The 25,462-nt window shown below is 37.6% G+C and overlaps 2 protein-coding genes across 5 annotated transcripts in view; one reads left to right on the top strand and one right to left on the bottom strand.

The window, feature by feature from the left end:
• Nucleotides 1–2,160, top strand: part of b3gat2 (beta-1,3-glucuronyltransferase 2 (glucuronosyltransferase S)) — a 58,079-nt gene extending 55,919 nt beyond the window's left edge. The window contains 1 exon segment of the mRNA NM_001003454.1: nucleotides 1,612–2,160. Within this exon segment, the coding sequence (NP_001003454.1) occupies nucleotides 1,612–1,698 (87 nt within the window). The 3' untranslated portion in view covers nucleotides 1,699–2,160.
• A 157-nt stretch (nucleotides 2,161–2,317) lies between these two features.
• Nucleotides 2,318–25,462, bottom strand: part of smap1 (small ArfGAP 1) — a 254,410-nt gene continuing 231,265 nt past the window's right edge. For all 4 annotated transcript variants that reach the window (XM_021480670.2, XM_021480669.2, XM_021480668.2 and 1 more), the window contains 3 exon segments: nucleotides 14,388–14,613; nucleotides 13,478–13,794; nucleotides 2,318–3,377 (listed from right to left, as the gene is read on the bottom strand). In XM_021480670.2, the coding sequence (XP_021336345.1) occupies nucleotides 3,243–3,377; nucleotides 13,478–13,794; nucleotides 14,388–14,613 (678 nt within the window). In that variant the 3' untranslated portion in view covers nucleotides 2,318–3,242.

Below are 25,462 nucleotides of genomic sequence, written 5' to 3' on the forward strand. Positions count from 1 at the left end.
AACTGTCTCTGTTTCACTGATGGTTGCTTCTTTTTAAATATATACACTCATATTTGCTAAAACTTTGCATGAGCAGATCAAGTTCAGCTGGGAAAAGAAATGGTGATCTCTTTTTTTAAGATGTTGCCATGGTCACTCATAATATCTGCGCTCCATTAATAATGCCTTTTTATAGTCACGGTGTGCGCGCTTAACTCTGAGTTGGTCTACTCAAAGTTGATTGACCCAACTCAGATCAGCTTTTCTGAAACCGAAAACTCTGAGTTTTTAATCTCTCGGTAAATCAACTCAGAGTTCAAGTTTAAACTCCGAGTTGTTTGAACCTCCTTACTGAAACAGGCCCCGGGTCATGTAACTAGTGATTCAAAGCATTGATCATTTCAGAAACGTTTAAAAATCTGGCGAACCCTGCGCTTGATTGATTGGGTCAGTCAAGCGAAGTGTAATTTGTGAAAGTAAACTAATGAAAGTCTAATATTTCTATCACATTATAGAACAATTGAAGCATTAAAAAAGACAAACTAATAAAACTTGGCTGTACAAAATTTAAGGGTGCAGTATGTAAGTTTGACCAACAGTGGAACTTGGTATTACATTCCTGGATCAAAACAAATGCAAGCACAGGTTGCCAGATTGAGGAGTCTGACAATCGGGCCTAAAGGCTGATTCAAACCATGTTCTATATAAAAGCAATAACACGCGATAGAAGGAGTATTTTACATATTAAAACGATTTTTGTTCTAACCAACACCTCCAATTGATATATTAGAAACGGCTTCTATTTCTTGCAGTTGAACAACAGAAAACTGTCAATGTTTACCTCAGGTACAGCTCATGTGCTTTATTCAGTGTTAAATGCTAATAAAGTGAGTTTGAATGCCATATTTCACATTACATTCACTGCCATATTACTGAAACCAGCAGCAGACAGTTTACCTTAGATCTTGAAAATAAAATAAACCACTTGAAGTTAAACTAATTAGAACTTGATTTGATTTAGCAGGCACATTTAATAATTAAAGAGGGTTAACATGTATTCAATAAATTATAAACCTTACCATTTTGTAATTGAGTGCATATCCTATGCTTCTGAATGGCTGTTTTTAAATTTCTGTGGTGTTTTGTCTGGTGCAAACAGCCAAATTCCTTATCACTGCAAATCTCGTCACGTGAATCTGCGTCTCATTTCGAAGTCTGCTACTGTTCACCGGAGGTTGTATTTCAAACATGGGAATGAATAAATGAAATATGCGGTTTTCCAATAAGGTAACCTGGGGTGCAGACATATTATTGGCTAAACTGGCATTGGGTGGGTTAAAAGAATCAAAACAAAGACAGCGTTGTGACACGTAACTCACATTTTCAAAACAGAAACTCTGACTTCAGTATTGTTTTTTAGATAATAAAGAATGTTCACTTTGCATGTATCTTAAATATCTACACACATATTATGGTATTTTTATGCTTCAGAAGAGTCAAAAACTTACATACAGCATCTTTTAGGGTACCAACAATTTTCTCCAGGTCATATATATGCTATATATAGATATAGTCTTTGTTTTTGTGCACATGCTTGATTTAAAAAAACTGATTCCCGTTGGTTTCTTTCAGGTCCTGGTCTGGCATACCCGCACTGAGAAGGTCAACCTGGGTAATGAACCAAAGCGGCAACAGGATTCAGTGTTTATAGAAGTCTAGCAATCGACACTGCACTAGTCATTCAACACTGGACGGAGGCCCGCCATCAATGGCACTTTCCAAAAAAAAAACGATGGCAACCTCTGAACTTTAGGATACCTGCTGTGGCGTAAAGGACACATGCCAAGCTGTCTCGGGATGCTGGAATGAACTCTCTACTGACATGCACTGTATCTGCTGGAGCTTCACACTGCGGCGTCACACTGGATTACCTGTAACTTAGTAGAGGCGAAAGCATGGATAAATGAAAACTGTATGAGAAAAACTTGATATTATTCCAAATGTGGAGGTCAACAGACTATTTTGTGGATGCTTGGAGAATCAGATTAATGTCTCTGAACACGGAGGAAAAGGACTGGCTGCTTGAATAATGTAAAGTGAGCCTGTGTGGTGCTGAAAATAAAACTAACTGCCTACAAAAAATGAATAAATAAATAACAATAAAAAGAAATAGTGGATGAACATAACATCCAAAGCGTGACACACCATTACAGGGACAGAACTTTTGCATTACAACTGTCTTTATTCCAAACGACCCTCTTTAAAAGCAAAAAAAGGAAAAAAAGAAAAAGATAACTTTACAATAAATGCGTCTTTAGACAAAATGATCACACAATAGTTCATGGCTATTCACTGTTTAATGCACGGAAATAACAATATTCTGTCTCTGTACTAGGCACCAGAAAAAATGTAAACACATTATAGAAATAAACCTGGATGACACGGTGGGGATGTTGAAATTATTGCACAGCAGAGAGACCCTGTCTGAGAGGATAGAAGCTCTGCTACAGCGGCGGGACTGACGTGTTTGACTGCGCGCTTTTGTTCGGGTAAAACCAACGACCCTTTCTTTTGACCCCCAAAAGCCATCGCAGCTGTACAGTCGTCCAGGTTTATTTGTCTTTCACTCACTGTGCTTCTCTGTAACGCACACATTAAAACATCACAGTAAAGATGGAGTTTCTCATGGAGCTACACAGATGCGGTGGGCTGAGTGGCCGGAGAGAAGGGGCTGAGAGGGGTTTGTCTATCATATGATTACATACATTACATGGGTCTATACAATATTTGCTACGGGGGTTGTAGGACGTCGGGCTACACAAGTTCGGAGAAGGAAGGGGAAAGTCACAAATATGATAGCCATACCTCTTGTCTTTTAAATACTATGACTCACTATTGATTTGGTAAAGATATATTAGAAGCCTGTATAATTGGTCCAGCAGCTTTCTTGTAGCTGATATGTGTTTTGAACCCCCCAAAAATATATTTATATTTATATATATAATAATAGAAGAGAAAAAAATTATAATTGCAAATAAGATGGTCAAAGCTGCCAGTCTCTTGCACACTGTACTCTCACTCACTTGATCAATACACAGAGGGCAGGTTGAATCGATGCTCTCCAGAGTAGTAATGGTTGGAAAGAGAAAGGGGGAGAAAATTTGACAGTACATGAATAAAACTCTGGGTGCCGGTTGTGGTGGTGGAGGAGAGGAGAGATGGAAGGATGTAGTGCCTCTTGTCCTCCATCGTCCCTCATTGGTTTACTTCCAGAGCTGGGTGCTGAGGGTCTGACCGGAGGGGGGAGCCACCCAGCCGCCCATAGGGGCACCGGGCTGCCCAAATGCCATAGGAGCACCAGAACCGTTCAGGTTCATTCCAGACATCTGTTGGTTAATCTGAAAGACACAAAAGAGTTGAAAGAGAAGGAAGAGAAGTGTAAAACAAGACCGTCAATCCAGAGTTCAGACTGCATGATTTTCAAAGTAGTTGTGTGTCATGACTATCTGGGCTAGCGTTCCGTCGCTGCTTTGTTTACATTGCAAGATGGATCGGCGACTGCGTGACCCTAAATTAGGAGAATCACCGACAACTTTGTCCAAACTACTTCTCACAAACGAACAAGCAAGAAGTGACATTAAACAACACAAGGATAAATGGGTCATAATTTCAATTTAACCTTGGAATAAAAATGAAACAACCTTCCTAGCATGCTCTCTCATGTATTGTTTTTAAAATGTGTCGGAAAGTTCACCTTCCAAGCTTTATGCAGGTATGTCTCTCTATCATGTATTACTTTATTCAAGCAGCGCGTGGACTTGTGGGCATGGTCACATTAAAACTAATGAGATCAGACTGAGCAACTAGACATTGTGTTGGTTTCATACTGATTATTTTATCAAACAATAATTTTGCATTTAAAAGTAGACACTTCAAGCTTTCTAAAGATACATGTCTCATGTCTGTGTGTTTTGTTTTCGCGGAGTTTCAGTGCATTTTGCTGATGCGTTTCTAAACAGTTCGTGGAGATAGAAAAGAAAGAATGCCTACACTGTATGTTTTTCTAATTTTGCAAAATCACACACTTTTGTTGTTATTGTGAGTGTACACAAAAAAAGAAGACACCAAACAGATTCGATTGATGTATTGATCTTATCTGTACGATCAAATCTGAAAGTGTAATTTAAGCTTTTTTTAAGCGTTATCAGGAGAAGACGCCTCAAATCGCGTATACGCAGTCTTCGACCCCTGGAGGTTAAACATGTAGATTGTTTGCTTTGTTCTAAAACAAAATGTTTTCACAACGCAGCATTTTAAAAGAGGGTCTATACAGCTGCCCTCATTGGTCAAAAGTGCACCCTTAAGGGATAGTTTGCCCAAAAATGGAAATGGCCCAATTTATTCTCCCTCATCTGGAGTTCAACCTTCATGAAATACTTATGTCGAACACAAAAGAAAATATTTTAAAGAAAGCTGATTGCTGGAAAAAAAAATTACTATGGAAGTCAATGGATGTCAGCTACCAGCATTTTTCAGAAACTATTCTTCAACAGAAGAAACAGTAAGTGAAAAGTGAGTAAATTATGGCAGAATATTCAATTTTGTGTGAAGTATCACTTTAAGGTTCTCTATGAAAAAGAATTCATCCAAATTCATTCATTCAATTTCTTTTTAGCTTAGTCCCTTTATTAATCTGGGGTCGCCACAACAGAATGAACCACCAACTTATGCAGCATATGTTTTACGCAGCGGATGCCCTGCCAGCTGCAACCCATAACTGGGAAAGATCCATACACACTCATTCATTCACACACATGCACTACGGACAATTTAGCCTCACCAATTCACCTATACCACATGTCTTTGGACTTGTGGGGGAAACCGGAGCACCCAGAGGAAACCCACGCATACATGGGGAGAACATGCAGACTTCACACAGAAATGCCAACTGAGCCAGCCAAGGCTCGAACCATTGACCTTCTTGCTGTGAGGCAATCATGCTACACACTGTGCCACCGTGACACCCTTTAACCAAATTGTAAACCAAAATGATTGATATCCTTTGCAAACAGCAAGCTCAGTAAAGCAGACAAGGAAACTAATAAATTATAATTTTGCAGACAAGGTATGGAAAAGGTTGAAAGTTAATTAGTTTGTTAGTTAATAGTTTTTACTTTACTATACTGAATGTATATACTAGAGGACCTAGTGGAAACCCACACAAACATGAATATGATGTGCAGAACATGCAAACTCTGCACAGAACCGGAGACCTTCCTGCTGTGAAGCAACCATTCAGCCATTTTCTATATTCATTTATTCATTCATTAATTTTCCTTCAGCTTAGTCCGTTTATTTGTCAGGGCTTGCTACAGAGGAATGAACCGCCAACTTATCTAGCTTATGTTTTACACAGCGAATGCCGTTTCAGCAGCAATCTAGTACTGGGAATATTCCAAACACACTCATTCGCACACATTCACTATGGCCAATTTAGTTTATTCAATTCACCTGTACCACATGTCTCCGGACTGCGGGGGGAACTCGAGCCCATGCAAACACAGGGAGAACATGCAAACTCCACATTGAAAGGCCAACTGGCACAGCCGGGACTCAGTGACCTTTTTGCTGTGAGGCGACAGTACTAATATTTTGTAACATTAGAAACATCCTTTTACTTTAAATCAATTAAAAGCATCCTAGCTGAATCAAAGTAAATGAATCATACGCTAACAATGCCATGTATGCTAAACTCTTACACAACACATAAAAAACTGGGAAATTAAAATAATCTTAATATTGAACAATAATTCAATATTAAATAATAACAATACATTAATATAAGTTAAGGCTTAAGCAGATGAAGAACCATGCATCTTAACATCATTTATACAAGTACTTAAATGTGGCCTACAGTATAAAGGGTTAATATTGTTTGTACTCTGCAATTGAATGCTTCAATTACTGCAGCTGTAGTTGGCTAAAATGCAAACATAAAACTATTCTGAAATAAAAAATAAAATCCACTATAATTGGAGTGCATACAACTTCAAATTGTTTACTTGCAAGTTTACTTCGCTTTCAGGATGCTCTCAATGAAGATCGCTAGATTTTAAACAGAGCTTTTGGCACTAAAAAGAGCAATACACTTGCTTTTAGCAGTGTCGGCAGAAGCATGAAAAACAAAAGTGGCGTTTTTACACAATAAACCAAAGATGCGAGCTGCTATTTCACCCGTGAATGGCCTTTCCCTCCAATGTTCCTATTTCACCTTTTTTTTTCCAGGTTAACACTTTTCTGATCTTTAAACTTTCTCACCCGTCTTACTTCTCTTCGTCTACACACACTTTTTATTTCTACACCTCTACCATTTTCACCAGAGAATCGAGTAGTGTGCGGTTTGTGGCTGTGGGGTGTCCTATAAGACATGTCTGTCTGATTTATACCGCTGTCTCTACAGCTCATAGCCAGCAGAGAGAGCAGAAACTAATGGTTTCAAATAAGCAGCTCCCTATTTTTCATTATTAACTTGAATTCTGGGAAGTAAATGTAGGCAATCTTTGTCCAGCTGTGAAAAGGCATGTATAATGAAAAAACAGGGCTGTTCTATCTATGAAATAAGAGTTTGAAACACTGTGCTGACAATCAGTGACCAAAAACTACATAATTGACCGGTCAGTGGGTTGTCTGGCATGTACGGAGGGTAAAATGAATGACCATTTTTATTACACAAAATAGTCTGTTCGAAGAATAATGTAAAAGGCAACGGGAACAATGTTCACAGCACATAATCGGTTCAAAAAGTTCAAGAGTAATTTTCTTGAAAGATATTGTTGAATGTGGTGGATTTGTGACGCAGGTGGTGATTTGACGGCTGTAGAGACGTGATTTTGCCTTGCTTGACAGTTTAACAGCCAACTAATCCACTATCGGCATGCTAAAAACGTCTTGGTGAAGTCTCTCAAATTCATCCCCTGCAGCAGCTCTTTAAAAAAACAGTAGCTGAAACAAAGACAACCTTGTTAGTTAACTAAAGGGTTGGTGTTTACATAATGTTTATACAATGTTATGCTAATGTTTATTTAACTGCTTATTCACTATTCAGCAGCTCAGGCTAATCTGTTGAGTGAAAACGCTGAAGTGTGTCAGCACACAGAGGTTAGCCAATCAAAAAAAAAAAGGCGTATTTACATTTAAAAGACTAAAGATCCAGCAGAACAACACAGCTTGCTTAATAAATAAAGAGTAAGGCATACTTAGTAAGCTAAATTAGGACTGATGTTTTTTTAGACTATCAATGCTACTGCTTCATAATTTAGGGAGTGAATTTTTTTGACTGAGCAAGGATGATCAAAACTGACAGGAAAAAAACATTTGTCACAGGAAAACTAGTATTAATTAGATAAAACAAGTATTAATTAGAAATAGGTTAATTTTAATAGTTAATCAGCTAAGTTTGACTTTTTTAGTATACATTCAGCCAATCTATGGGTCTGGCTATAGCACTTTTGGTTTAGCTTAGCATAAATCATTCAATTGAATTAGACCATTATCTAACTCAGAAAATTTAAGGGTGCTTTCATGCTTGCATTTTTGGTCCGCACCCAGGTTCGTTTGACGTCAAAGTATGGTACATTTAGCTAGTGTGAACAAGGGCTTCATTTCACTTCCAAGAACTCAGAGAACCGACTTGCATTCTCATAGAGACCATTCTTGCCAGATTAACTTGGATAAATGAACTCGGAAAACCGCAAGAACACAGAACGCGTCCTGTGAGAAATCATATGCTGCTTTCTTTCTGATGGTCACATGACCTTCATGTATTTTTAACGGGAAATTATTTAAACACTACAGCATTTATACAACGATTTACTGTTTTTCCCCATTTTAATATATACATATAACTTGCACAAAAACCTTAAATATACATTGCACAACACAAATAAAACTGATTTTAATACGAATTTCAGCAAATAAACACCCTTAATGTGTTTATGCCTTTATAAAGATTTTTATAGTGCTTTCAATGTCTCGTTTAGGGAAACTCCTGAGATAAATAAGTTATATTTCTGAAATTTAATAAAAACAAGTATAAAATGCTGCGTTTCCGACCTCCCTTATTCAGTAAGTAATGACTTCTGGGACTTCTAGGGAAAATACTGTGCTGAACTTCTTGCTGTCTTGAGTTTTGGAACGTAATTTTGGTGGTTGATGATGAAGTTACACAAGAACACAAGGAACATATTGATGTAAGAACGCATATTGAGAAATAGCCGATGTCTTCTGAACTCGGGCGCGCACCCACAAACTATGCCCAAGTCCTCCTGAAAGAGGTGATCTGAGGTACAGTTCGCGTGAACACTGGTCCGATTCACTTCTGATGTGAATGCAATCATACTAAATAATGGAAGTGAGCCTCAAACTGTACAACAAACTTTAGATTTCATAATGTTCATTTGTGTCTGTGTACATATGTCTGTGTATCACTTAATGTTACCTTGGTGACAAGCGGGACTGACCCAGTGCAAACACAGTGATAATGTCTGCTTGTCTCCTCCAAACACAACTTCTGCAGACATCTCGCTATGTTCTGAACGTTTTCAATATTTTTGCAGCAGATAGACCCAAGTCACTGTCTGTATGTTACTGAAACCAACAGATTCAGAAAAACAGCGCAGCCAACTTTTGGTTTTAGCTTGGAGCGAGAATTTCTCACCTGTCCCCAAAATGTATGGGTATGAACAGTTATTGTGCCATGTGTGAGAAAGTGAAATTTTGGCATGAGAATACTGATGATTTTTTGAGTCTCACGTCGATTGCATGAGAAATGGCATCCCTGAGTAAAATTAGAAGGATCACGATGTGCATAAGTCTTTCCATTTTGGCACATTGGCTTTAGTGACCTAGCAACAGCTGTAAACACAGCTCAATGCAAGTAAGTATCGCTGCAGCCTGGAGACCTCCAAAATGCCACTTGGAGCTCATGTCCCACCCACTTGGAGCTGGCTCCGACCTTCGTTTATACCTTTCTTGCTTAATGATGCAAGTGTACCTCAAATCAGATGGAAAAAAGACAATGTGAACCCAAACCAGCCGAGAAGGTGGCAAGGGGACACACAATTGAACATGGGTACAGACCAGGCAATTAAATTGAACCAAGTGTAAAACCCCCTAAAAGGTAGTTTTGATAATACTATCAAAACTCTTTGGTGATATTAAAGCAAGATGCTGGTCTCATCGGATTCAATGATTTATGTTAAGCTAAGTTAATTGTGTTCCCGCCACACCAAGAGATTGGCTAAATGGATTAAAAATTGGTCAAATTCAACAGTAACTCTAGGGGTCTTGTAAAATGAGCCTATTTCCAAAAACAAAGAGAGAAAAGTGTTAGTTAAGATTCATATTTCAACCAAAAGCTCTATTCAGAATCTTGAAAAAAGCATCATGGTTTCACAACCTTCAATTCTGATAACACATGACATCTGTGAGTACCACAAATCGTTCAAATAAGTTGATTTAAAATATTTCTGCATTCACTACAGGGAAGGTAATATTTAAACAAGCTAATGGGGCAGTTTTAGAATCTCACAGCCATAAAAGACATAATAATATGCCACAAAAATGATTTTAAAAAATGCCATTTCAAGTTTCCAGAAACTGTAGCACTAGCCTTTCCCCATAAAACCTTAAAATACAAACATAATTCATCGGCCTCCCATTCCGTGTTTAATTCCACAGCACTAAACCTGTTCCTGAGGCAGTGAGGGAGGTTATCCATCACTGTGAACTCCTGGAGTGCTCTGATGTCTCACAAGGTGACTAAACCGCTTTAGGCCATGGAGTGTATGACTAGTGAGACAGTCAGAGGAATAAAAAAAGACGAAGAAGATGAAGAAAAAAAACTCCTTCCGAAATCCTCTGGAGGATCTACTGTGGACCTCGACTTCATTTTGTGCTCAAATGCACAGCAGGACAAATTTGGCCAATCTCGTAATTACACCTGCTTCCTCCTCAACGCAATTCTGCCTACGCATGGACAAATAAGTGTGTCGAGAGAGCACAAGTGGGTGTGTGAGTGTGTGTTTGTAAATACTCCAAGAACAGTACTCAGCTATTCAGGGGAGTGAATAATCAAAGCTAATCATTCTTCTACTCCCAGTGCATTGGCTGTCCTCAGACCTCCTTGAAAATGGAGAAGACGTTGGGTAATGGACAAAAACATATGACCTGCCACTGGCCGAGCACAATAGCCATATCCCCAAACTCTTCTGGAGAGTTACTGGCAGGTGCTTTGATGCTTTTTGAAGAAATAAACACAATGGTGTACTTGTAGTACTATACTGGGCTGTCCTCAGACCTCCTTGAAAAAGGAGAAGATGTTGGATAATGAACAAAAACATATCCCTCTCCAAAGAAACACACTTCTCCCAGGAACTGAGCAGCAAATTACCCTTACTCCAAAAAACCACTGAGCAAAGGCATTCCTTTCCTCAGCCGGTCTCTCAAAATACTCACACACACACACACACACGTTTGCATTGTGTGGGGGGGTTTAATTAAAGCTGTGCGAGTGTAAAGCTTGCTGTATTGATTTATGATGTGTAATTAACCTCGCAGAGGCTCAAATCTCGGACTCCCTTCGCTTTCAGCCTCATACACAGGGGGTCACGGGCACCAGGGAGATGATAAAAGTTGAGAGGTGAGAGTCGCCGAGCCCTCGTCTATAATGGACCACATGCAGATGGGAGGTGACAGCAGATTAGATGAGGATTTTAAAAACCCTTATTATGAGTCTCTGATTATATGCCGAGAGTGACAGAGGGAGACCGAAAGTGACAACCTCGTTCTCTACGCAAAACGCTTTCAGAAATGTGAAGTATCTGATCTGAATGAAAGGAAGATGCATTGTGGGAATGGGATGTGATGAATGGTAATAGCTTCAGATATAGATGTTCTCTCTATAAAAAGCAGATGCTGATCCAGTGCAGCCAGTGAGCTGCACCGATGATGAACGTCTACTTTTATATCAATGACTCAGATTCTGAAAGGCTTGGGTAAAAATACATTCCCCACAGGAACATTACGAACCTAAGCTGGAGTTCTTGACCTCAAGTTTTGTGACTCGGGAACTGTCATCAATGCTATTTAATTATGACATTTTTCATGTTCACTTTATTCACCTGCCCCATTTTTTTTGCATCTGTTTATCTCATGATATGATTACACCTGCCAGCTCTCTGAATGCTTAATCCACAATGGCTTTCTGTAGCTGCCAGAATGATCAGCTTTCCTTTTTGCAATGTAGCTAACTAGATGCCATCTACAATGATGCTACTGAACCAATCTGCTACTGCTGGCTCATTTCACCACAGTACATTTAATGTTGCGTTTATCCAGATCCTGGTCTTTATAATACTTCATATAAAAAAAGCAATAAAATTAAAAATACAGAGTGAAAAACTCTAATATGATGCAATGTTAGTCAAATTAAAAGAATTGCTTTTAAAATGTAATTTATTCCAGTGATTGAACCTTTTTTAATACAGCCAGATCTTTCATAAATCACTCTATTTGGCTGGTTTGCCACACAAGTAAAATTTCTTATCATCAAGGATGAAAATAATATCAACTAAAAAAATCCTTTACTTATCTTTTAAAACTACATAATCAAATATTATATTAAAATGTATAACAAGATCAAACATTAAATAAACTATTGTACTGTCAGCAAAGCAGAAATGTAGCCGATCTTTACAAACAAAAAACTCACAAGCTTCACATGTGCAACAGGAACGTGCGGTCAGGAGGCCTCACCCATCATCATGAGATGTATATTAATGATAAAATCAATATTTCATAACTTTTACTTACTGAATGAATGTATGCTGCGATTTAATGTTAAAATAAAATGTTTTTATACATTTCAGACATTTTAATTGGATGTCCTCACTCAGAATTTAACCCCTATATGAGCTCATTTACTCCATTTTTGACAGTATGCCATCATAAATTGTGTACATTATAGATAGAAGAAGGCTTTGAGACAAATTTAATTTTTAATTATTTAAGTGGCCAAATTCTGACTGAGGAAAATTAAATGACTTTTTATTTGCCAATAAGCTACAGTTTTTATTTTAAAACTAATTTTACCAGACTCCTATTTTTTAAAATGATTGATAATACATTTGTAATGAATAAAATAAGTTTTTTTTAACATTTCTTTAGCCATTTTTTAAGTGTTAATCTCATTACAATATTAATAAAACAGGATTAGTTTACAATTTCAATTCAAAATTCGTAAATAAATACTTTGTAGTAAGATATAATGGTAAGCAATTTGTAGTAGTAAGAAACAGTTCATCAAAAAAGTGTGGTTATGATCACCATCCCACAAGCTGATCCAGCAAAGATTAGTTCTTAAAATGTAGCTAAAATGCATAATTGAATAGAAAATGAGGTGAATAACTGTAAAAAAGGTCTACGTTTTAAAAACAAAAACAAAAGAACCACCCCTTTCAAAAGGCTGGCTAAGAGCCTGCAATCACTTAATTTGTGTTAGGATCTAACATAAAGCCACACTGAAAAGATAAGGTGAGGCAGGCAGTAGCTCTGCTGCAATGAAGAGGGTGCGCGTGAGCTCACGGTTATTCTTGTTCAGTGGGGGCTCTTCTTCCACGTAGTAAAATTCAATAGGAGTCCGTTATTTTATGTTATGGTCTGACTAACTGCAAAAATCTTGGATATCAGCTAAAACATTTCTCAAAATTTGACTTTTTTTAAGCAAAGCGTGAATAAATAATGGACGACCAATACCTAAGCTAAAGGCATTGCTTCAAAAGACGGTACAGAAGATAATTTCAAAGTAATTCAAGCCATTTCAAGACTTCATTTACATGCGTGTATGTTTGTGAGTACTGTAAGTGTGAGGGAGAGCACGCATCCGCCGTGAAGCTGTGTCGCTTGTTACAGGCTGTCTGTAGCATCCAACCTGGTGTTTTTGGGAGGCATATTCAATCGCTATACATTTTACATTCTTCCTTGGCCCAATAGGTACCTGCCATGTGTATACAAAGAATGCTAATATGATATATGAAACAATCGGCAGTTGGCAAATATATTGAGTGCATGTATTTGTAAATATGTATTTGTAAATATGACCCTGAAAGAGGGTCCTCACTGCACATCACTGATGTGCAATCATGTTAAAATTACATGTAAAATATTTAGAAAATATATGAAAAGATCAAAAAGTAAACAAAAAAAAACAAAAAAAGAGTCCCAATTTTCACATGTGATTTTAACATGCTATTGCCCATGTCAAAAGTATGTGTTTTTTTTCTGTAAAGGACAGGCTTATAACATAAGCATAGTATGTTTCTAAAGCGCAGGCCACAATCTCTTACAAATGCTGGCTATTTACCAGATCACTGTAGGAGTATTCATACTTAGTAAACTGCTTAAAGCACCATTGACAGGCATAATTCCACTTAAAACATACCTGTGCCATATTCCACTGTCCTTGCTGACCTGGCTGCATGGCATACATGTTTTGAGGGGGCACCATGCCCTGAGGTCCCATCATGCCTGGAGCCAAGCCCATCACCCCTGGCTGTGCGTTTCCCATGAAACCATTAGGCATCGTCATGCCAACCATCATGCCCGTATTCTGGCCCATCATAGCGCCACCCTGGCCCATGACTGCCCCCATCATGGTAGTGGGCGGCATTGCTCCTCCCATCCCTGGAAAGGCCTGGAAGTTCCCTTGTGGCTGGGCAGGAAACTGCATCTGAGACGGACCCATGAACATTGCTGTTGCTGTGGAGCAGAAACGCACAAAGATACAAAAATAAGCAGATATAAACACAACGACATGTTCAATAAGTTCAAAGAGACAAAAACAGAAGCAGAACAGAGCTCACAGACACACAAAGCATCACAGACAGCAGAAAGCAATCAATATCTGCACTAATGTGTGCAGTTCCTCGCCCCCAGCCCAGAGGAAATGGATCTTTGAGACAGAAGAGGTGTGCAGGATGAAAGAGGGGGGCATCTAAAGCGTCCTGATGGTGGAGAATTGGCAGGGCCTTCATTTGGAGCATGTGAGATTTTGGGAAATGTCCTCTTTGAAGAGCAGGGCAGGCGAAGCGGGCAGCTTTAAACCACGTTCAGCAGTATCAGAGTGCTGAGACACGCAGTGCTTGAATTATTGATACCCCCATTAAAGCAGTGCTTCTCAAGAACCTCTCTTGCTTTCTCTCTTTCTCAAACGCACACACAAGCACATACTCCCAATGCACCATTAGAAATGGACTCTGGACGCATAGCTCCATTTATAGATCTGCATTCTCCCGCTCAGAACGGTCCTTCTCTGAGGAATAAGAAATTGGGACTCTGGGGGATGCATGTACCTTGTGCAGGCTGTTGTGGGACGGTGCTGGAGCCATACAGGGAGAGAATAGAGTCCTTGGAGAGAGGTTTCTTGGCAGAGTCCTCAGCTTTGCTGTTCCCGCTGGTTTCGCTGAACAGGTCCAGATCTCCCTGTGCTGGAGCAGCACTTCCTGTGCCCGTAGCACCTGCCACAGCCCCTCCGGCAGAGCTGGCCTGAGCGCTGCCAGCTGCCTTACTGGAACTGACCTGCAAACAACAGGAGATGACAACTTAAACACTCATGCACACAATAAATGCATGATATAGCAATAAACATATGAGTTATCAGAAAAATCAATGTACCCTTGAGTCTTAAAATAATAAACCTAAATGAATTATTTCCTGATATTCTGCCATTTAAACTGCCAGATGTCAAGATGTTATTATATACTCTCCAAGTCAACAGTAATGATGTACAACACCTGATTAAGTAAACTCCTAAATGAGTTACACACTGAATGCTAAGCTCTTCACCACATTGTTTCACTTCACATGTCTAAAATGTGAGCACATTGTTTGTGTACGAGTGTACACACACCCGCAGCACCTCTAAGCATCTGTCTCTGGTGGCCAACAACTACTCTGGCGGTTTAAGACAAATTTTGGAACTGAATGTGATGAGCCTTGAGTATGAGACCTGTCAGTTGTTCCAGTGTTGTAATAACTTCATTGAGCAAATGAGAGAAAAGATTTTAAGCTTTATGCTTCCTTTTGTATCCAACAAAAGTGTAGTTACGTCTATGGCTAATAAACGTTTTCATTAAATATAATTTAAACATTAACAATGACAATAAATAGATACATTTTCATTTTAAAAATCATTTGTGTTTTTAAAGATCAAAGTTATTTCTTCCTCGTTTTAGAAGGTTTCTGAGCATAGAGCAAATGTAGGAAAAAATATCATAATTTGTTACATAAAAATTTATGTATTCATTTGTTACAAACTTGTATATGTTTCTTGACTTTTCTAAACATGAAAGAAGATATTTTATTGCCTGTAAGCAACCAAATGGTAGTTGGTTCCCAATAAATAAAATATGAGAAAAAAAGAGGACCATGAGCTATTTGTTTACTCAACCTCTTTAAATATCTCCATTAATGCTCAGCACAAGAAAGAAATTGATACAGTTTTAAAAGAAATTGTGACAGATTTTTCATGTCGGAGTGAACAAAAAACAGGATGCAATCACAACTTTGTGGACCCAAAGCACAGGTCATTAACAGGTGGACTGCTGTCCGAGTCTGGAGCCAGAAGCTCTGCCATATAAACCCAGACCTACAGCCTAGAGATCTGTGCAGGACTGTTTTTTCAGTCTCGCTTACACTGGGTTTTATTCCACACTCCAAATACCTACTGATATTTATTCACTCTTTGTTTAGCAGCTGTCTGCTTAGAACAGTTTTCTTTCTTTCTTACACTATTGAGCTAAACGGTTCTCTTTGCTTAACCTTTACATTCTGTGTGGATCTGGGCCTGTTAGCATGAATATGATTTCATTTTCCACAGTGGGGCTGATTATAGAGCTCTGGAATGTTAATACAATGCATGATTGCCTCAGTAATACAAGAGTAATGCAAACAAAATTAAATTATTACTATAAACTACTGTTCAATTGTTACGATATGTTGAAATTGGTTATATTTAAAAAAAAACAGCTTTCTGAATAACAACATATGAAATTACAGCAACCAACTTGTAACTCATTGTGTGATCAAATAACACTCTTATCTGAAATTCCCTTAAAAATATATTTCACCTAAAAATGAAAATTACTTCATAATTCAGTAATGTTATCCTGTCTTGTCTATGCTGTCATGTAATAATCAAGTACTGCTTAATCTTTTAGAAACTTCCCCAAAAAAAGGACATAAATCCAACCTAAAATTAACCCATACACCGCCAGGTGGTTAACACATATCTTATTAAGCAGAATGATGTGTTTTGTAACAAAATATTAGTAATTTTTGTAAAACAGAAATGCCAAAGCTGCTATGAAAAAGTCTTAAGTCACGTCATACGTTGTCAGAGGTCAGCCAAGACGTTGTCAAGAACATGCTTTCGGGCAGCTGCTGAAAGTCAGTGATTTGAGTTACAAAAACATCAAACCTTTATGCTATGTTAAACCCTTGGAAGAGTATGGGTTAGTTTTATGAAAGTTCATTTAGAATAAATTTATATAGAACAAACTTTAAAACTACTTCCTCTATGTTTGCCTGACAGAAGAAAAGGATGGCGAGTAAATAATGGAGCAATTTTAATTTGTGGGTTAACTATTCCTTTGAGGAAATTTCACACATGAACATCTTAGTAATTTGGTTTCTTAATACCCCACTCATCACTAAACAACAACATACAGTTGAAGTCAGAATTATTAGCCCCCTTATTCGATTTTTCTTTTTCTTTTTTAACTATTTCCAAAATGATGTTTAACAGATTCAGGACATTTTCACAGTATGTCTGATAATGTTTTTTCTTCTGGAGAAAATCTTATTTGAATAATTTTGACTAGAATAAAAGCAGTTTTTAAATTTTTTTAAACACCATTTTAAGGACAAAATTATTAGCCCCTTAAAGCTATTTTTGTTTCCGATAGTCTAAAGACGAAACCATCGTTATACAACAATCTACATAATTACCCTAACCTGCCCAGTTAGCCTAATTAACCTAGTTAAGCCTTCAAAATGTCACCTTAAGTTGTATAGAAGTGTCTTGAAAAATATCTAGTAAAACATTATTTACTGTCATCATGGCAAAGATTAAATAAATTCGTTATTAGAAATTAGTTATTAAAACTATTATGTTTAGAAATGTGTTGAAAAAAATCTTCTCTCCGTTAAACAGAAATTAAGGAAATAATTCAGGGGGACTAATAATTTTGACTTCAACTGTATGTGATCAAATCTTTAGATACCAAATGAAAAGACAATGCAACAGCCAAATAATCAAATCAAAGGTGCCTGGATAAAAATATCCATTTTGTATAAACTCGAGAAGAAACAACACAAACAGTCACATGCAAAGATGAAAGAAAGGCTTCATCATCTCCAAGTAGAGAAATGACATTAATTAAACTGCAGCTGTGATGAATGAACAGCTCATGAAGAGGAGACACAATTCACTGTTTACACAAAGTTAGAAGAAGATGGAGGAGACAATCAGTGAGAGGCAGTTTGTGTTCTGTCAAAGCACCTGCATTCTTTTACTCAATTGCAGTTCTGTGATGCTGGACCGGCAGCCACAAAAATGAATGTCACCCTCAGAAAAGCAAGTCTGTTAATAAAAAACTGAAAGAAATTTCTTGGTCTTATTCATAGGCTGTATTTCTAATCAGCATGCCAAGTTGGACTGTGCAAAATATCCAAATATTGCAAATGTGCATATTGCTATGGTTTGTAGCTTTGGCCTCTTCTCATGGCTCCTCCCTCCAGCCTCCAACTGTCATCAAAAATATTACATAATCCACCTAGTTGTCTTCTTTTGTCAACAATAATGTACTGTTCATTGATTAGATGAGCGGATTATGCCTAGTTCACACTAGAGGATTTTAAGCCTGATTTGAGCCCGATTTGGAAGTTAACGAGCTCGCCGACAGATCGGGCTGTGATCGGGAAGAAATCTGCGGGTGCTCGGCGCTCGTCGCTCTTTATGTGTGAACTACTGAGCAACGCATCAACGAGGCTCGCTGACGCATCGCCGACACCTCGCAGACGGAAATCCAACATTCAGCATGCTAAATATTCCAGAGAAGTCGGCCGACTCAACCCCACGTGTGGTCAGATGTAGTGACGAGCTACAGCCAATGAGAGAGCATATCAGCATGAGCTGAATGGCTGTGTGTTCAGGAGCTCAGCAGAAACATCTGTGATTGGTCAGAATGGGCATCAGTGCACTCGCTTAATTCTGCGTTAGCACAGACATGAGAGTAGGCTATATTAACAGTGGAACTAGAATTCTGTAACTATTAGAATTACCATACTGCTCATTCTGATCGTTCTCATATGAAACGCCATATTGTCACAACATATTTACATTCAAAGCTATTATTGAGATATTAAAATTAAGCTTTGAATGTCTGGCATCATATTTAATGACACCATTACCCTAAAAATATAATATTTTTTTGGTAATACAGCCTATAAATATGTAGTTAAGATACTAAAACACTTAAAGGCTTGGCTTTCATTTTCACTTTCAAACAGGAGCTATTTCACAGCACACAATATGCTGTTTTGAAAGATATCTGAAGTAAATTGATGTTTTTGCCATCAGAAAGTTTATGTTAGCAGGAAGTTGCCAGGCAAGAAAATGCACACATATTTAAAGTCACAGTGAAAAGTATCAGACATGCATGCAGTCATTTTGACCAATATGGTAATTTAAGGCAGAAATGCTCAGTTCTTTACTGTTTTGTAATAAAAAAAAATAACAATGTCAGAAAGAAATACACTGATAGTTAGAAAACGGCAGGGTGTTATAAATATGTTAGTTTTATTTCAAAGAGTTATAAAATTACAAAAATTTAAAACTCTGTGTATCTATCCACTCAAACCTTGCAGATGAGTGATTAATCCGCTCATAAATCAGCTGATTTGACGATGTTTTTAAATGCTTTCTCCAAAGCTTGAAAAGCTGTCAGTGATGTAATCAGCACACAAGCAGCCAATAGTGTTCAGCTTTTTTCTGACGACTCCTCCCTTAAAATTTCATTGGCTGTGGTTTGGTAGCTTGAATGAGCTGATGGGGAATGAGATGTTGTCAGATCATGTAGTGTGTGACCCCCCTCTTGTGGATCGTTCACGGAGTGTTGCGTAGTGTGAACACCACAGAGATCAAAAGACACAAAGTCAAGTCATGTAGTGTGAACAGCACAGCGATCTGCTGATGTTTAAAATCCTGTAGTGTGAACTAGGCTTTAGAGTGTGTGCATTCATAGTTTTCAGCCTAAAAAGCAAAGAAGTTTTTGTTTGTGTCTAGTTATGAGCACATAACATTTTTCGAAATTGTTTTTGTTAATAAAAGTAACACTGCATTTACTATCAGCTATGCAGGTGAGCTAGAGTTTTCATTGCATTCAGTGCTTGATGAAACTCTGACTTACCTGCATAGCTGATAGTAAATGCAGTGTTAATTTCATCAACAAAAAAATGCGAAAAATGTTTATTGCTTATAGCTAGATGGTCATGGTCAATAACTGACAATGCTCAGCTAGTTATTTTCATCAGCGATATTAACGATCAGTTTGAGGCGATTGACAGATTGCAGAGTATGTGTGCAATGCACGGTCAAACAACAGATAGAGATATATTTTAGCATGGGTTGTCATTCTCTGCAATGGCCCCCAAAGCATGAGAGCCCTGATTTACGCCATAACAACACTCTCTGAAAGACTTTTCTGCACATCAGGCTGTTCCATATCAATGTGCATCTCTGAACCCAAGCAGAAGGACATGGTACTTTACGTGTCCTAAAATAAGGATTTTATTATGGATGCTGAAAATTGGCAATCAAGTCATCAACTCAGTTTCAGGTGTTTTTGTTTTCCTGGTTGTTCTTGATGTTGTTGATAAAATGATACCAATGAGGCAAAGAGGTGGCGATGTTTCCTGTGTTGACTTGTGTTTATTTACATCGTTAAAATGACTGATAAGTTTTAAGCAACAGTAAACATGAACGTTTCATTTGAAAAATAGTGTTGTAGTGATATTTATTCAGGAATTTTTCGTTGGTTTAATCATTTATCTGGGGTCACCACAGCAGATTGAACCAACAATTATTCAGCCATATGTTTTACGCAGCGGATGCCCTTTCAGTCGTAATTTAATACTGGGAAACACCTACGTATACACTATCATTCACACACACACACACACCATGGCCAATTTAGTTAATTCAATTCACCTATAGTGCATGTCTTTGGATTGTGGAGGAAAATGGATCACCCACGAACATGGGGAGAACATGCAAACTCGACATAGAAATGCGAACTAGCCCATGCGGGATTCAAACCAGCAATCTTCTTGCTGTGAAGCGACAGTTCTAACCACTGAGCCACCTTGTTTCCCTGTAGTGATATTTAAAAATATATTTTAAAAATAGTATCACATTGAACACTTCATTATATACCATGCTACTAACAAGAACTCTGGCTCTGGTGGAAAATGGCTGAAGGAACTTAACAGAGGCCCAAGGTCATGTTCAGTGATGTGTGAGACCTGGGTGAGGCATGCTGGGATTTGGCACAGGCTTCACTCCATTGCTGATTAAGAATCAGGAGGGCATCACACCACTATAAGCACCATGGCAGTACGCTACGCTTGCAACACACCATGCTTTAACCAATCAACATGTGAGCCGTGCTAGGTGAGCCTCATTAAAGCAACCTTTCACCCAATTATGCCTGCCTTCAAACTATACAGTGGGTGAAAAACAGTATGTGTGCTTAGTAGGCCAAAATCCATTGCATTATTAAAACAGTAGCGAGAAAACACAGAATACTGAATACTTCCAGCAACATTCTGAAGTGTGTTCTGATGAACAGTTTACTATCATAATAGGTTATAGGAAAAGAGCTGTTAACAGGAAGTGAAGTTTTTATTAAGCTAGTAGATCATTAGATAATTACAGCATGGGATATGAAATATGTCTGCATTTCATATATCATATTATGTAGAACATACTACTTAGAGATGCTTATAATAGCCAATTAACCGTTAACCGTAAGCATGCATTTTTAACTAATTAATGGTATCAATGAAGTGATTAAAAAAAATGGTTTTTTTTTTGTTTGTTTTTAAGTTTGGCTGCATAAACGTGCAACACATATTTGTTAACTCACAAGACAGTAACAAGTGCAACCACAGGTGCCTACAGACATATTTTCCCAAAGAAGCAAAATTAAAGAAGATTAGTGCTGGTCACACTTTGTCCCATGTGAGTTGATGCCAAATCAGGGCTGATGCTAATAGCCTCTGTCATAAACACGTTTATTTGCACAATTAGAAAAATAAGCCGCAAAATATAACTTTCTGAAATGTGCACTGCTTTGGAAACAAGCTGGCCACAAGTCAGAGCATCAGTTTTTTTTAATTTTTTTATCAGAGCACACTTTGGCACCGCTCATAAACACAACAAATAGACTATAGTTTCAAAGATTTAGTGTATAACTAAAAAACAACTTTTTTAAATTTGCATTTGGAAAATTACAGTTAATAATAGTTCTTATAAAATATAATTTTTTTTACATTTTATTTATTTTTAGGATTTTTGCATAATTATAACTCCGGACCAAACTGAGGCTTTCATTTTATAGTTTAGAAAACATGTATGCAAATTAGTGCAATTTCATAAGTAAACAACAAAATTGTCATTTGCTATAGCAGCCTACATTTTACAAAAAGTCAACATATGTGCCTTGTCATCGTCTCACATCACGCGCAGCGCACGCATGAAGCGTGGGTGAGATGGATAAAATAAAAGCACACAAGTTCTAAGGTAAAATCAGATTATCAAAACATAATGTTTAAAATAATACTTCTATTAAAATTATTGACAGAGGTTTGTGATGTAAGAATTACAGCAGAGAATTAACTAAATGCATTTTCCGTGGAGCGATTGATTTGAGATAATCTGCTATTTTTATTAAACAGAAGAAAAAATCACAATTTGTAATTAAAGTGAAAATATCTAGGGCAGAGCTATTTATTTTATTCTTTTTATTTAGTTTATTCTGTTTTCCTATGCTGTTGGAAACACTGCAGGTGCATGAAGATGTTCTGTATGCTGCTGTTCTCATGTTAAAATAAATCAGTATTTTCAAATGCAATATTTAATGTGTCAAACACAAAACAGACATGTAAAAAAAAATTATTAAATAAAAATTTCATATTAATTTGACCAGTTAACGGTTAGTATTTGGTTAACTAGCGGCGGTTGTTGGTTGGCAAAATTAATCGAAATGAGCATCCCTAATACTATTTAATTTTAAAAGAAATCTAATACCTACTACAGCATTTTGTTCACTTTGGTAGTGTCTTTGTCTTTTAGCTTTGAGTTATTTATAAGCTAAAAATTAGTATATGATACAAGGACGGCACAGAATTTTGTGTAAATGCACTACTGTTTAAAATCAGTCATCAGTCGCAAAGATTTTTATTGTAAAAAGACCTCAATACATTTATTAACTGGCAATTCATTGTGCTGTGCCGACTCGTGATAATGAAAGTAAGTTGAAGTAAGTGACTGCATGTATTAATAAACTATGCATTAAGTGGATAGTAAGTGACACCAAAGACATTTCTATTTAAAATGAAAGAACTTCTTTTAAAACTTCTATTCCTCAAAGAAAACAGCCAATTACAGTCTTAAAGCAGGAACTCTTTTCAACATTATATAAAAAACAAACCCAGGTTCATTGCGGATATGTACCCAGGTCTACATTTCTGGGGAAAGTGAAAAACGTAACCAGAGGTATGTCTGCTCACAGTTTTTGTTTTTGCAAATCCACAAGAGGGCACTGTGTACACTTTCTGATGATCCCAAATGTGTCTCGTGCATCCTCTTTTTGAGCAAATCCACCAGAGAGTGCAATACAAACTTCAACCGACCAGGCTAGCTTTAGTCGACTGACCCACCCACCCCCTTTCCTAAACCCAACAGATAGTGTTTTTAAAAGCAATCTAGAAAAAAAAAGCCGTCACGGCCATGTGATTTTAGCACGCTTTCTAGAACCATTTTTGAGGTCAACTCCGGTCAACGTACGAGCTACTGGGAAAACTGGTAACACCGAAAAAGCTGTCCACATAGAGGTAAGCAGTGAGCAGTAGCGCAAAAAGGAACAGAAGCCATCTGTGGCATCGTACCATCCCATAGCGTTTATTTTGAAGACGAAATTCACTCTGTCCAGAAATATAGACAGGGATTTGTATCCACAGTGAGCCTGTGTTGCAAAAAATAGCTTCAACATCAAAGGAATATAGTACAATTTAAATATATAAAATGGTTGAACCATTTTATCAATAGTTTATAATATTAATCTTTGCAAATGCATTTATCCAGCTTTTTAATTGAGCTACAGAGAAACATATTTTGAACTGCATGCATTTTGGGTAATAAAAGTGTATTTTCAATGTATATACCGATACATAAATGCTGTAAAATGTATGTATTATTGTACTTTATTTATATATAAAGCCACCAGCCTCTGACCAGCAATATTAAAAAGAAAATGTCCATGTAAAGAAATAGCAACTGGGTATGAAAAAGGTCCAAAATTTCTATTCTAACATGAAATTACTCAACAAAAGAAAGAAACTGCAGTCGGCAAATGAGTTCACAGGGTCTTTTAAGCACTAGAGCTAATTATAACATTTCACCCTCCATAGAGAGAGGAAGAGAAATGCAGAGAGAGGCGGCGAGAACACAGAGGAGAGAATGTGCCACATCATTTGAATTCAAATCAAGCGAAAACAAATAGATACGTGTATCAATTGATTCTCCCCACAAAAATCATCCCACTCTAGTATCATTAAGTGGCAAACATGCTTACTCAGATGGCAGATATCGAACAGGCCATTCTCACAAGTTCACCGCTGAAGTACGAGCTTGACATGAGCTCATAAATAAAACTAAACGAAAGGAGCGTGATTCAAAGACGAGAGTCTCTGCTCTCCCGCTGTCTATCCATCAGTGTCCCGGAGCTCCGGGCACGGAAAATGTTCCACAGTAATCAGATACAAAATGCTAGGGTTGGAAGGACGGTGTGGAGGTTGGAAGGGACACATGCGGATGCTCTCTTCCCATTTAGATTGGCCTGCGATGCGCTTAGGTATGCGGGAGGAACACCCCCAACTGCTGCTGCTGCAGTTTCCACATCTGATAAGAGCCGAGCGGAGCTGAACACCGGTGAACGGCACTGCGGCGCGATAAGCCAAACACCGCCTCGCACATCTGATACGCAAACCCCTCGGCTGATTAAACTGTGAAGGCTGACTCTAACATAAATGCATGCTCTGGCTTTGATATGCACAAGAGGAGCAAAGAAATCACACAAACTTTTGACAGCTAGTCTCAAAACCCCAGCAACAAGCAAGAACATACTAACTTAGCAGGAGTGAGCCCTTTTTTTCTTTTTCGGGCCACATTATGAAAAAGAAATGACATAAGCCCTTTTCTCTATTTGTAATATGAGTGACATTTGAAGGGATCCATCGGGGGGTCCGCGGTGGGACACAGGAAATGCTATTAGAATTAAAAATAGATGAGCAGGGGGAGGACAAGAGACCGAGACTCTATAATTCAGAGAGCGAGAAGCTGATATGTTTCTCTATGCTCTGTGAACGAGAAGGAGAGGCTCAACTTTTGTGTTCATATGTCAGGAGAATATTGACACATACATGTGCATCTCTCAACAGAACAATAAAAATACTGCAGTGTTTTTACTACAGTATATTAACAAACATCAGATGTGTAAATTGGGAAGTGTTACTATTAAATTAAGATTGTGTAGTTAGCTTTAATTCATTAGAAATTAAACTTGATCAAACAAACAAATACATACAATGAAAATTAGATGAATATCTGACAGAATGAGAGATGTAATGACAAAATAGCAAAAAACTAAACAAGGAAAAGCAGAACAAATGACAGACAGAACGGAAAACAGAACAAACAGACAGAATAACAGATGGAAAGACAGGATGACAAACAGAATTAAAGACAGACAGAATGACAGAGTGAAAGACGAGTAAAATTATAGATGGAACAATGGAATGAGTCAGAGCAATAGAAAAAATAATTGTAAAGACTGAAAAAGGGAAAAACTAAAGAAATGACAGAGAACAAAACTGATTAAATGATAGAACGAATGACAAATAGAACAAAAGGCAAATAGAATCAGACAGAAATGAGAGAATGACCTATAGTAGCATGAAATACAGATGAACAACAGACAATCAAAGAAGGAAAAATGTGAGAAAGAGAACATAAGAGAAAAAATAACAGACAGATCATAGGCACAACAAAAAATATATATATCTAGCAACAGAATAATCAACGGAA

Source organism: Danio rerio, chromosome 13 (assembly GCF_049306965.1).
Source record: "Danio rerio strain Tuebingen ecotype United States chromosome 13, GRCz12tu, whole genome shotgun sequence".
NCBI lineage: Eukaryota > Metazoa > Chordata > Actinopteri > Cypriniformes > Danionidae > Danio > Danio rerio.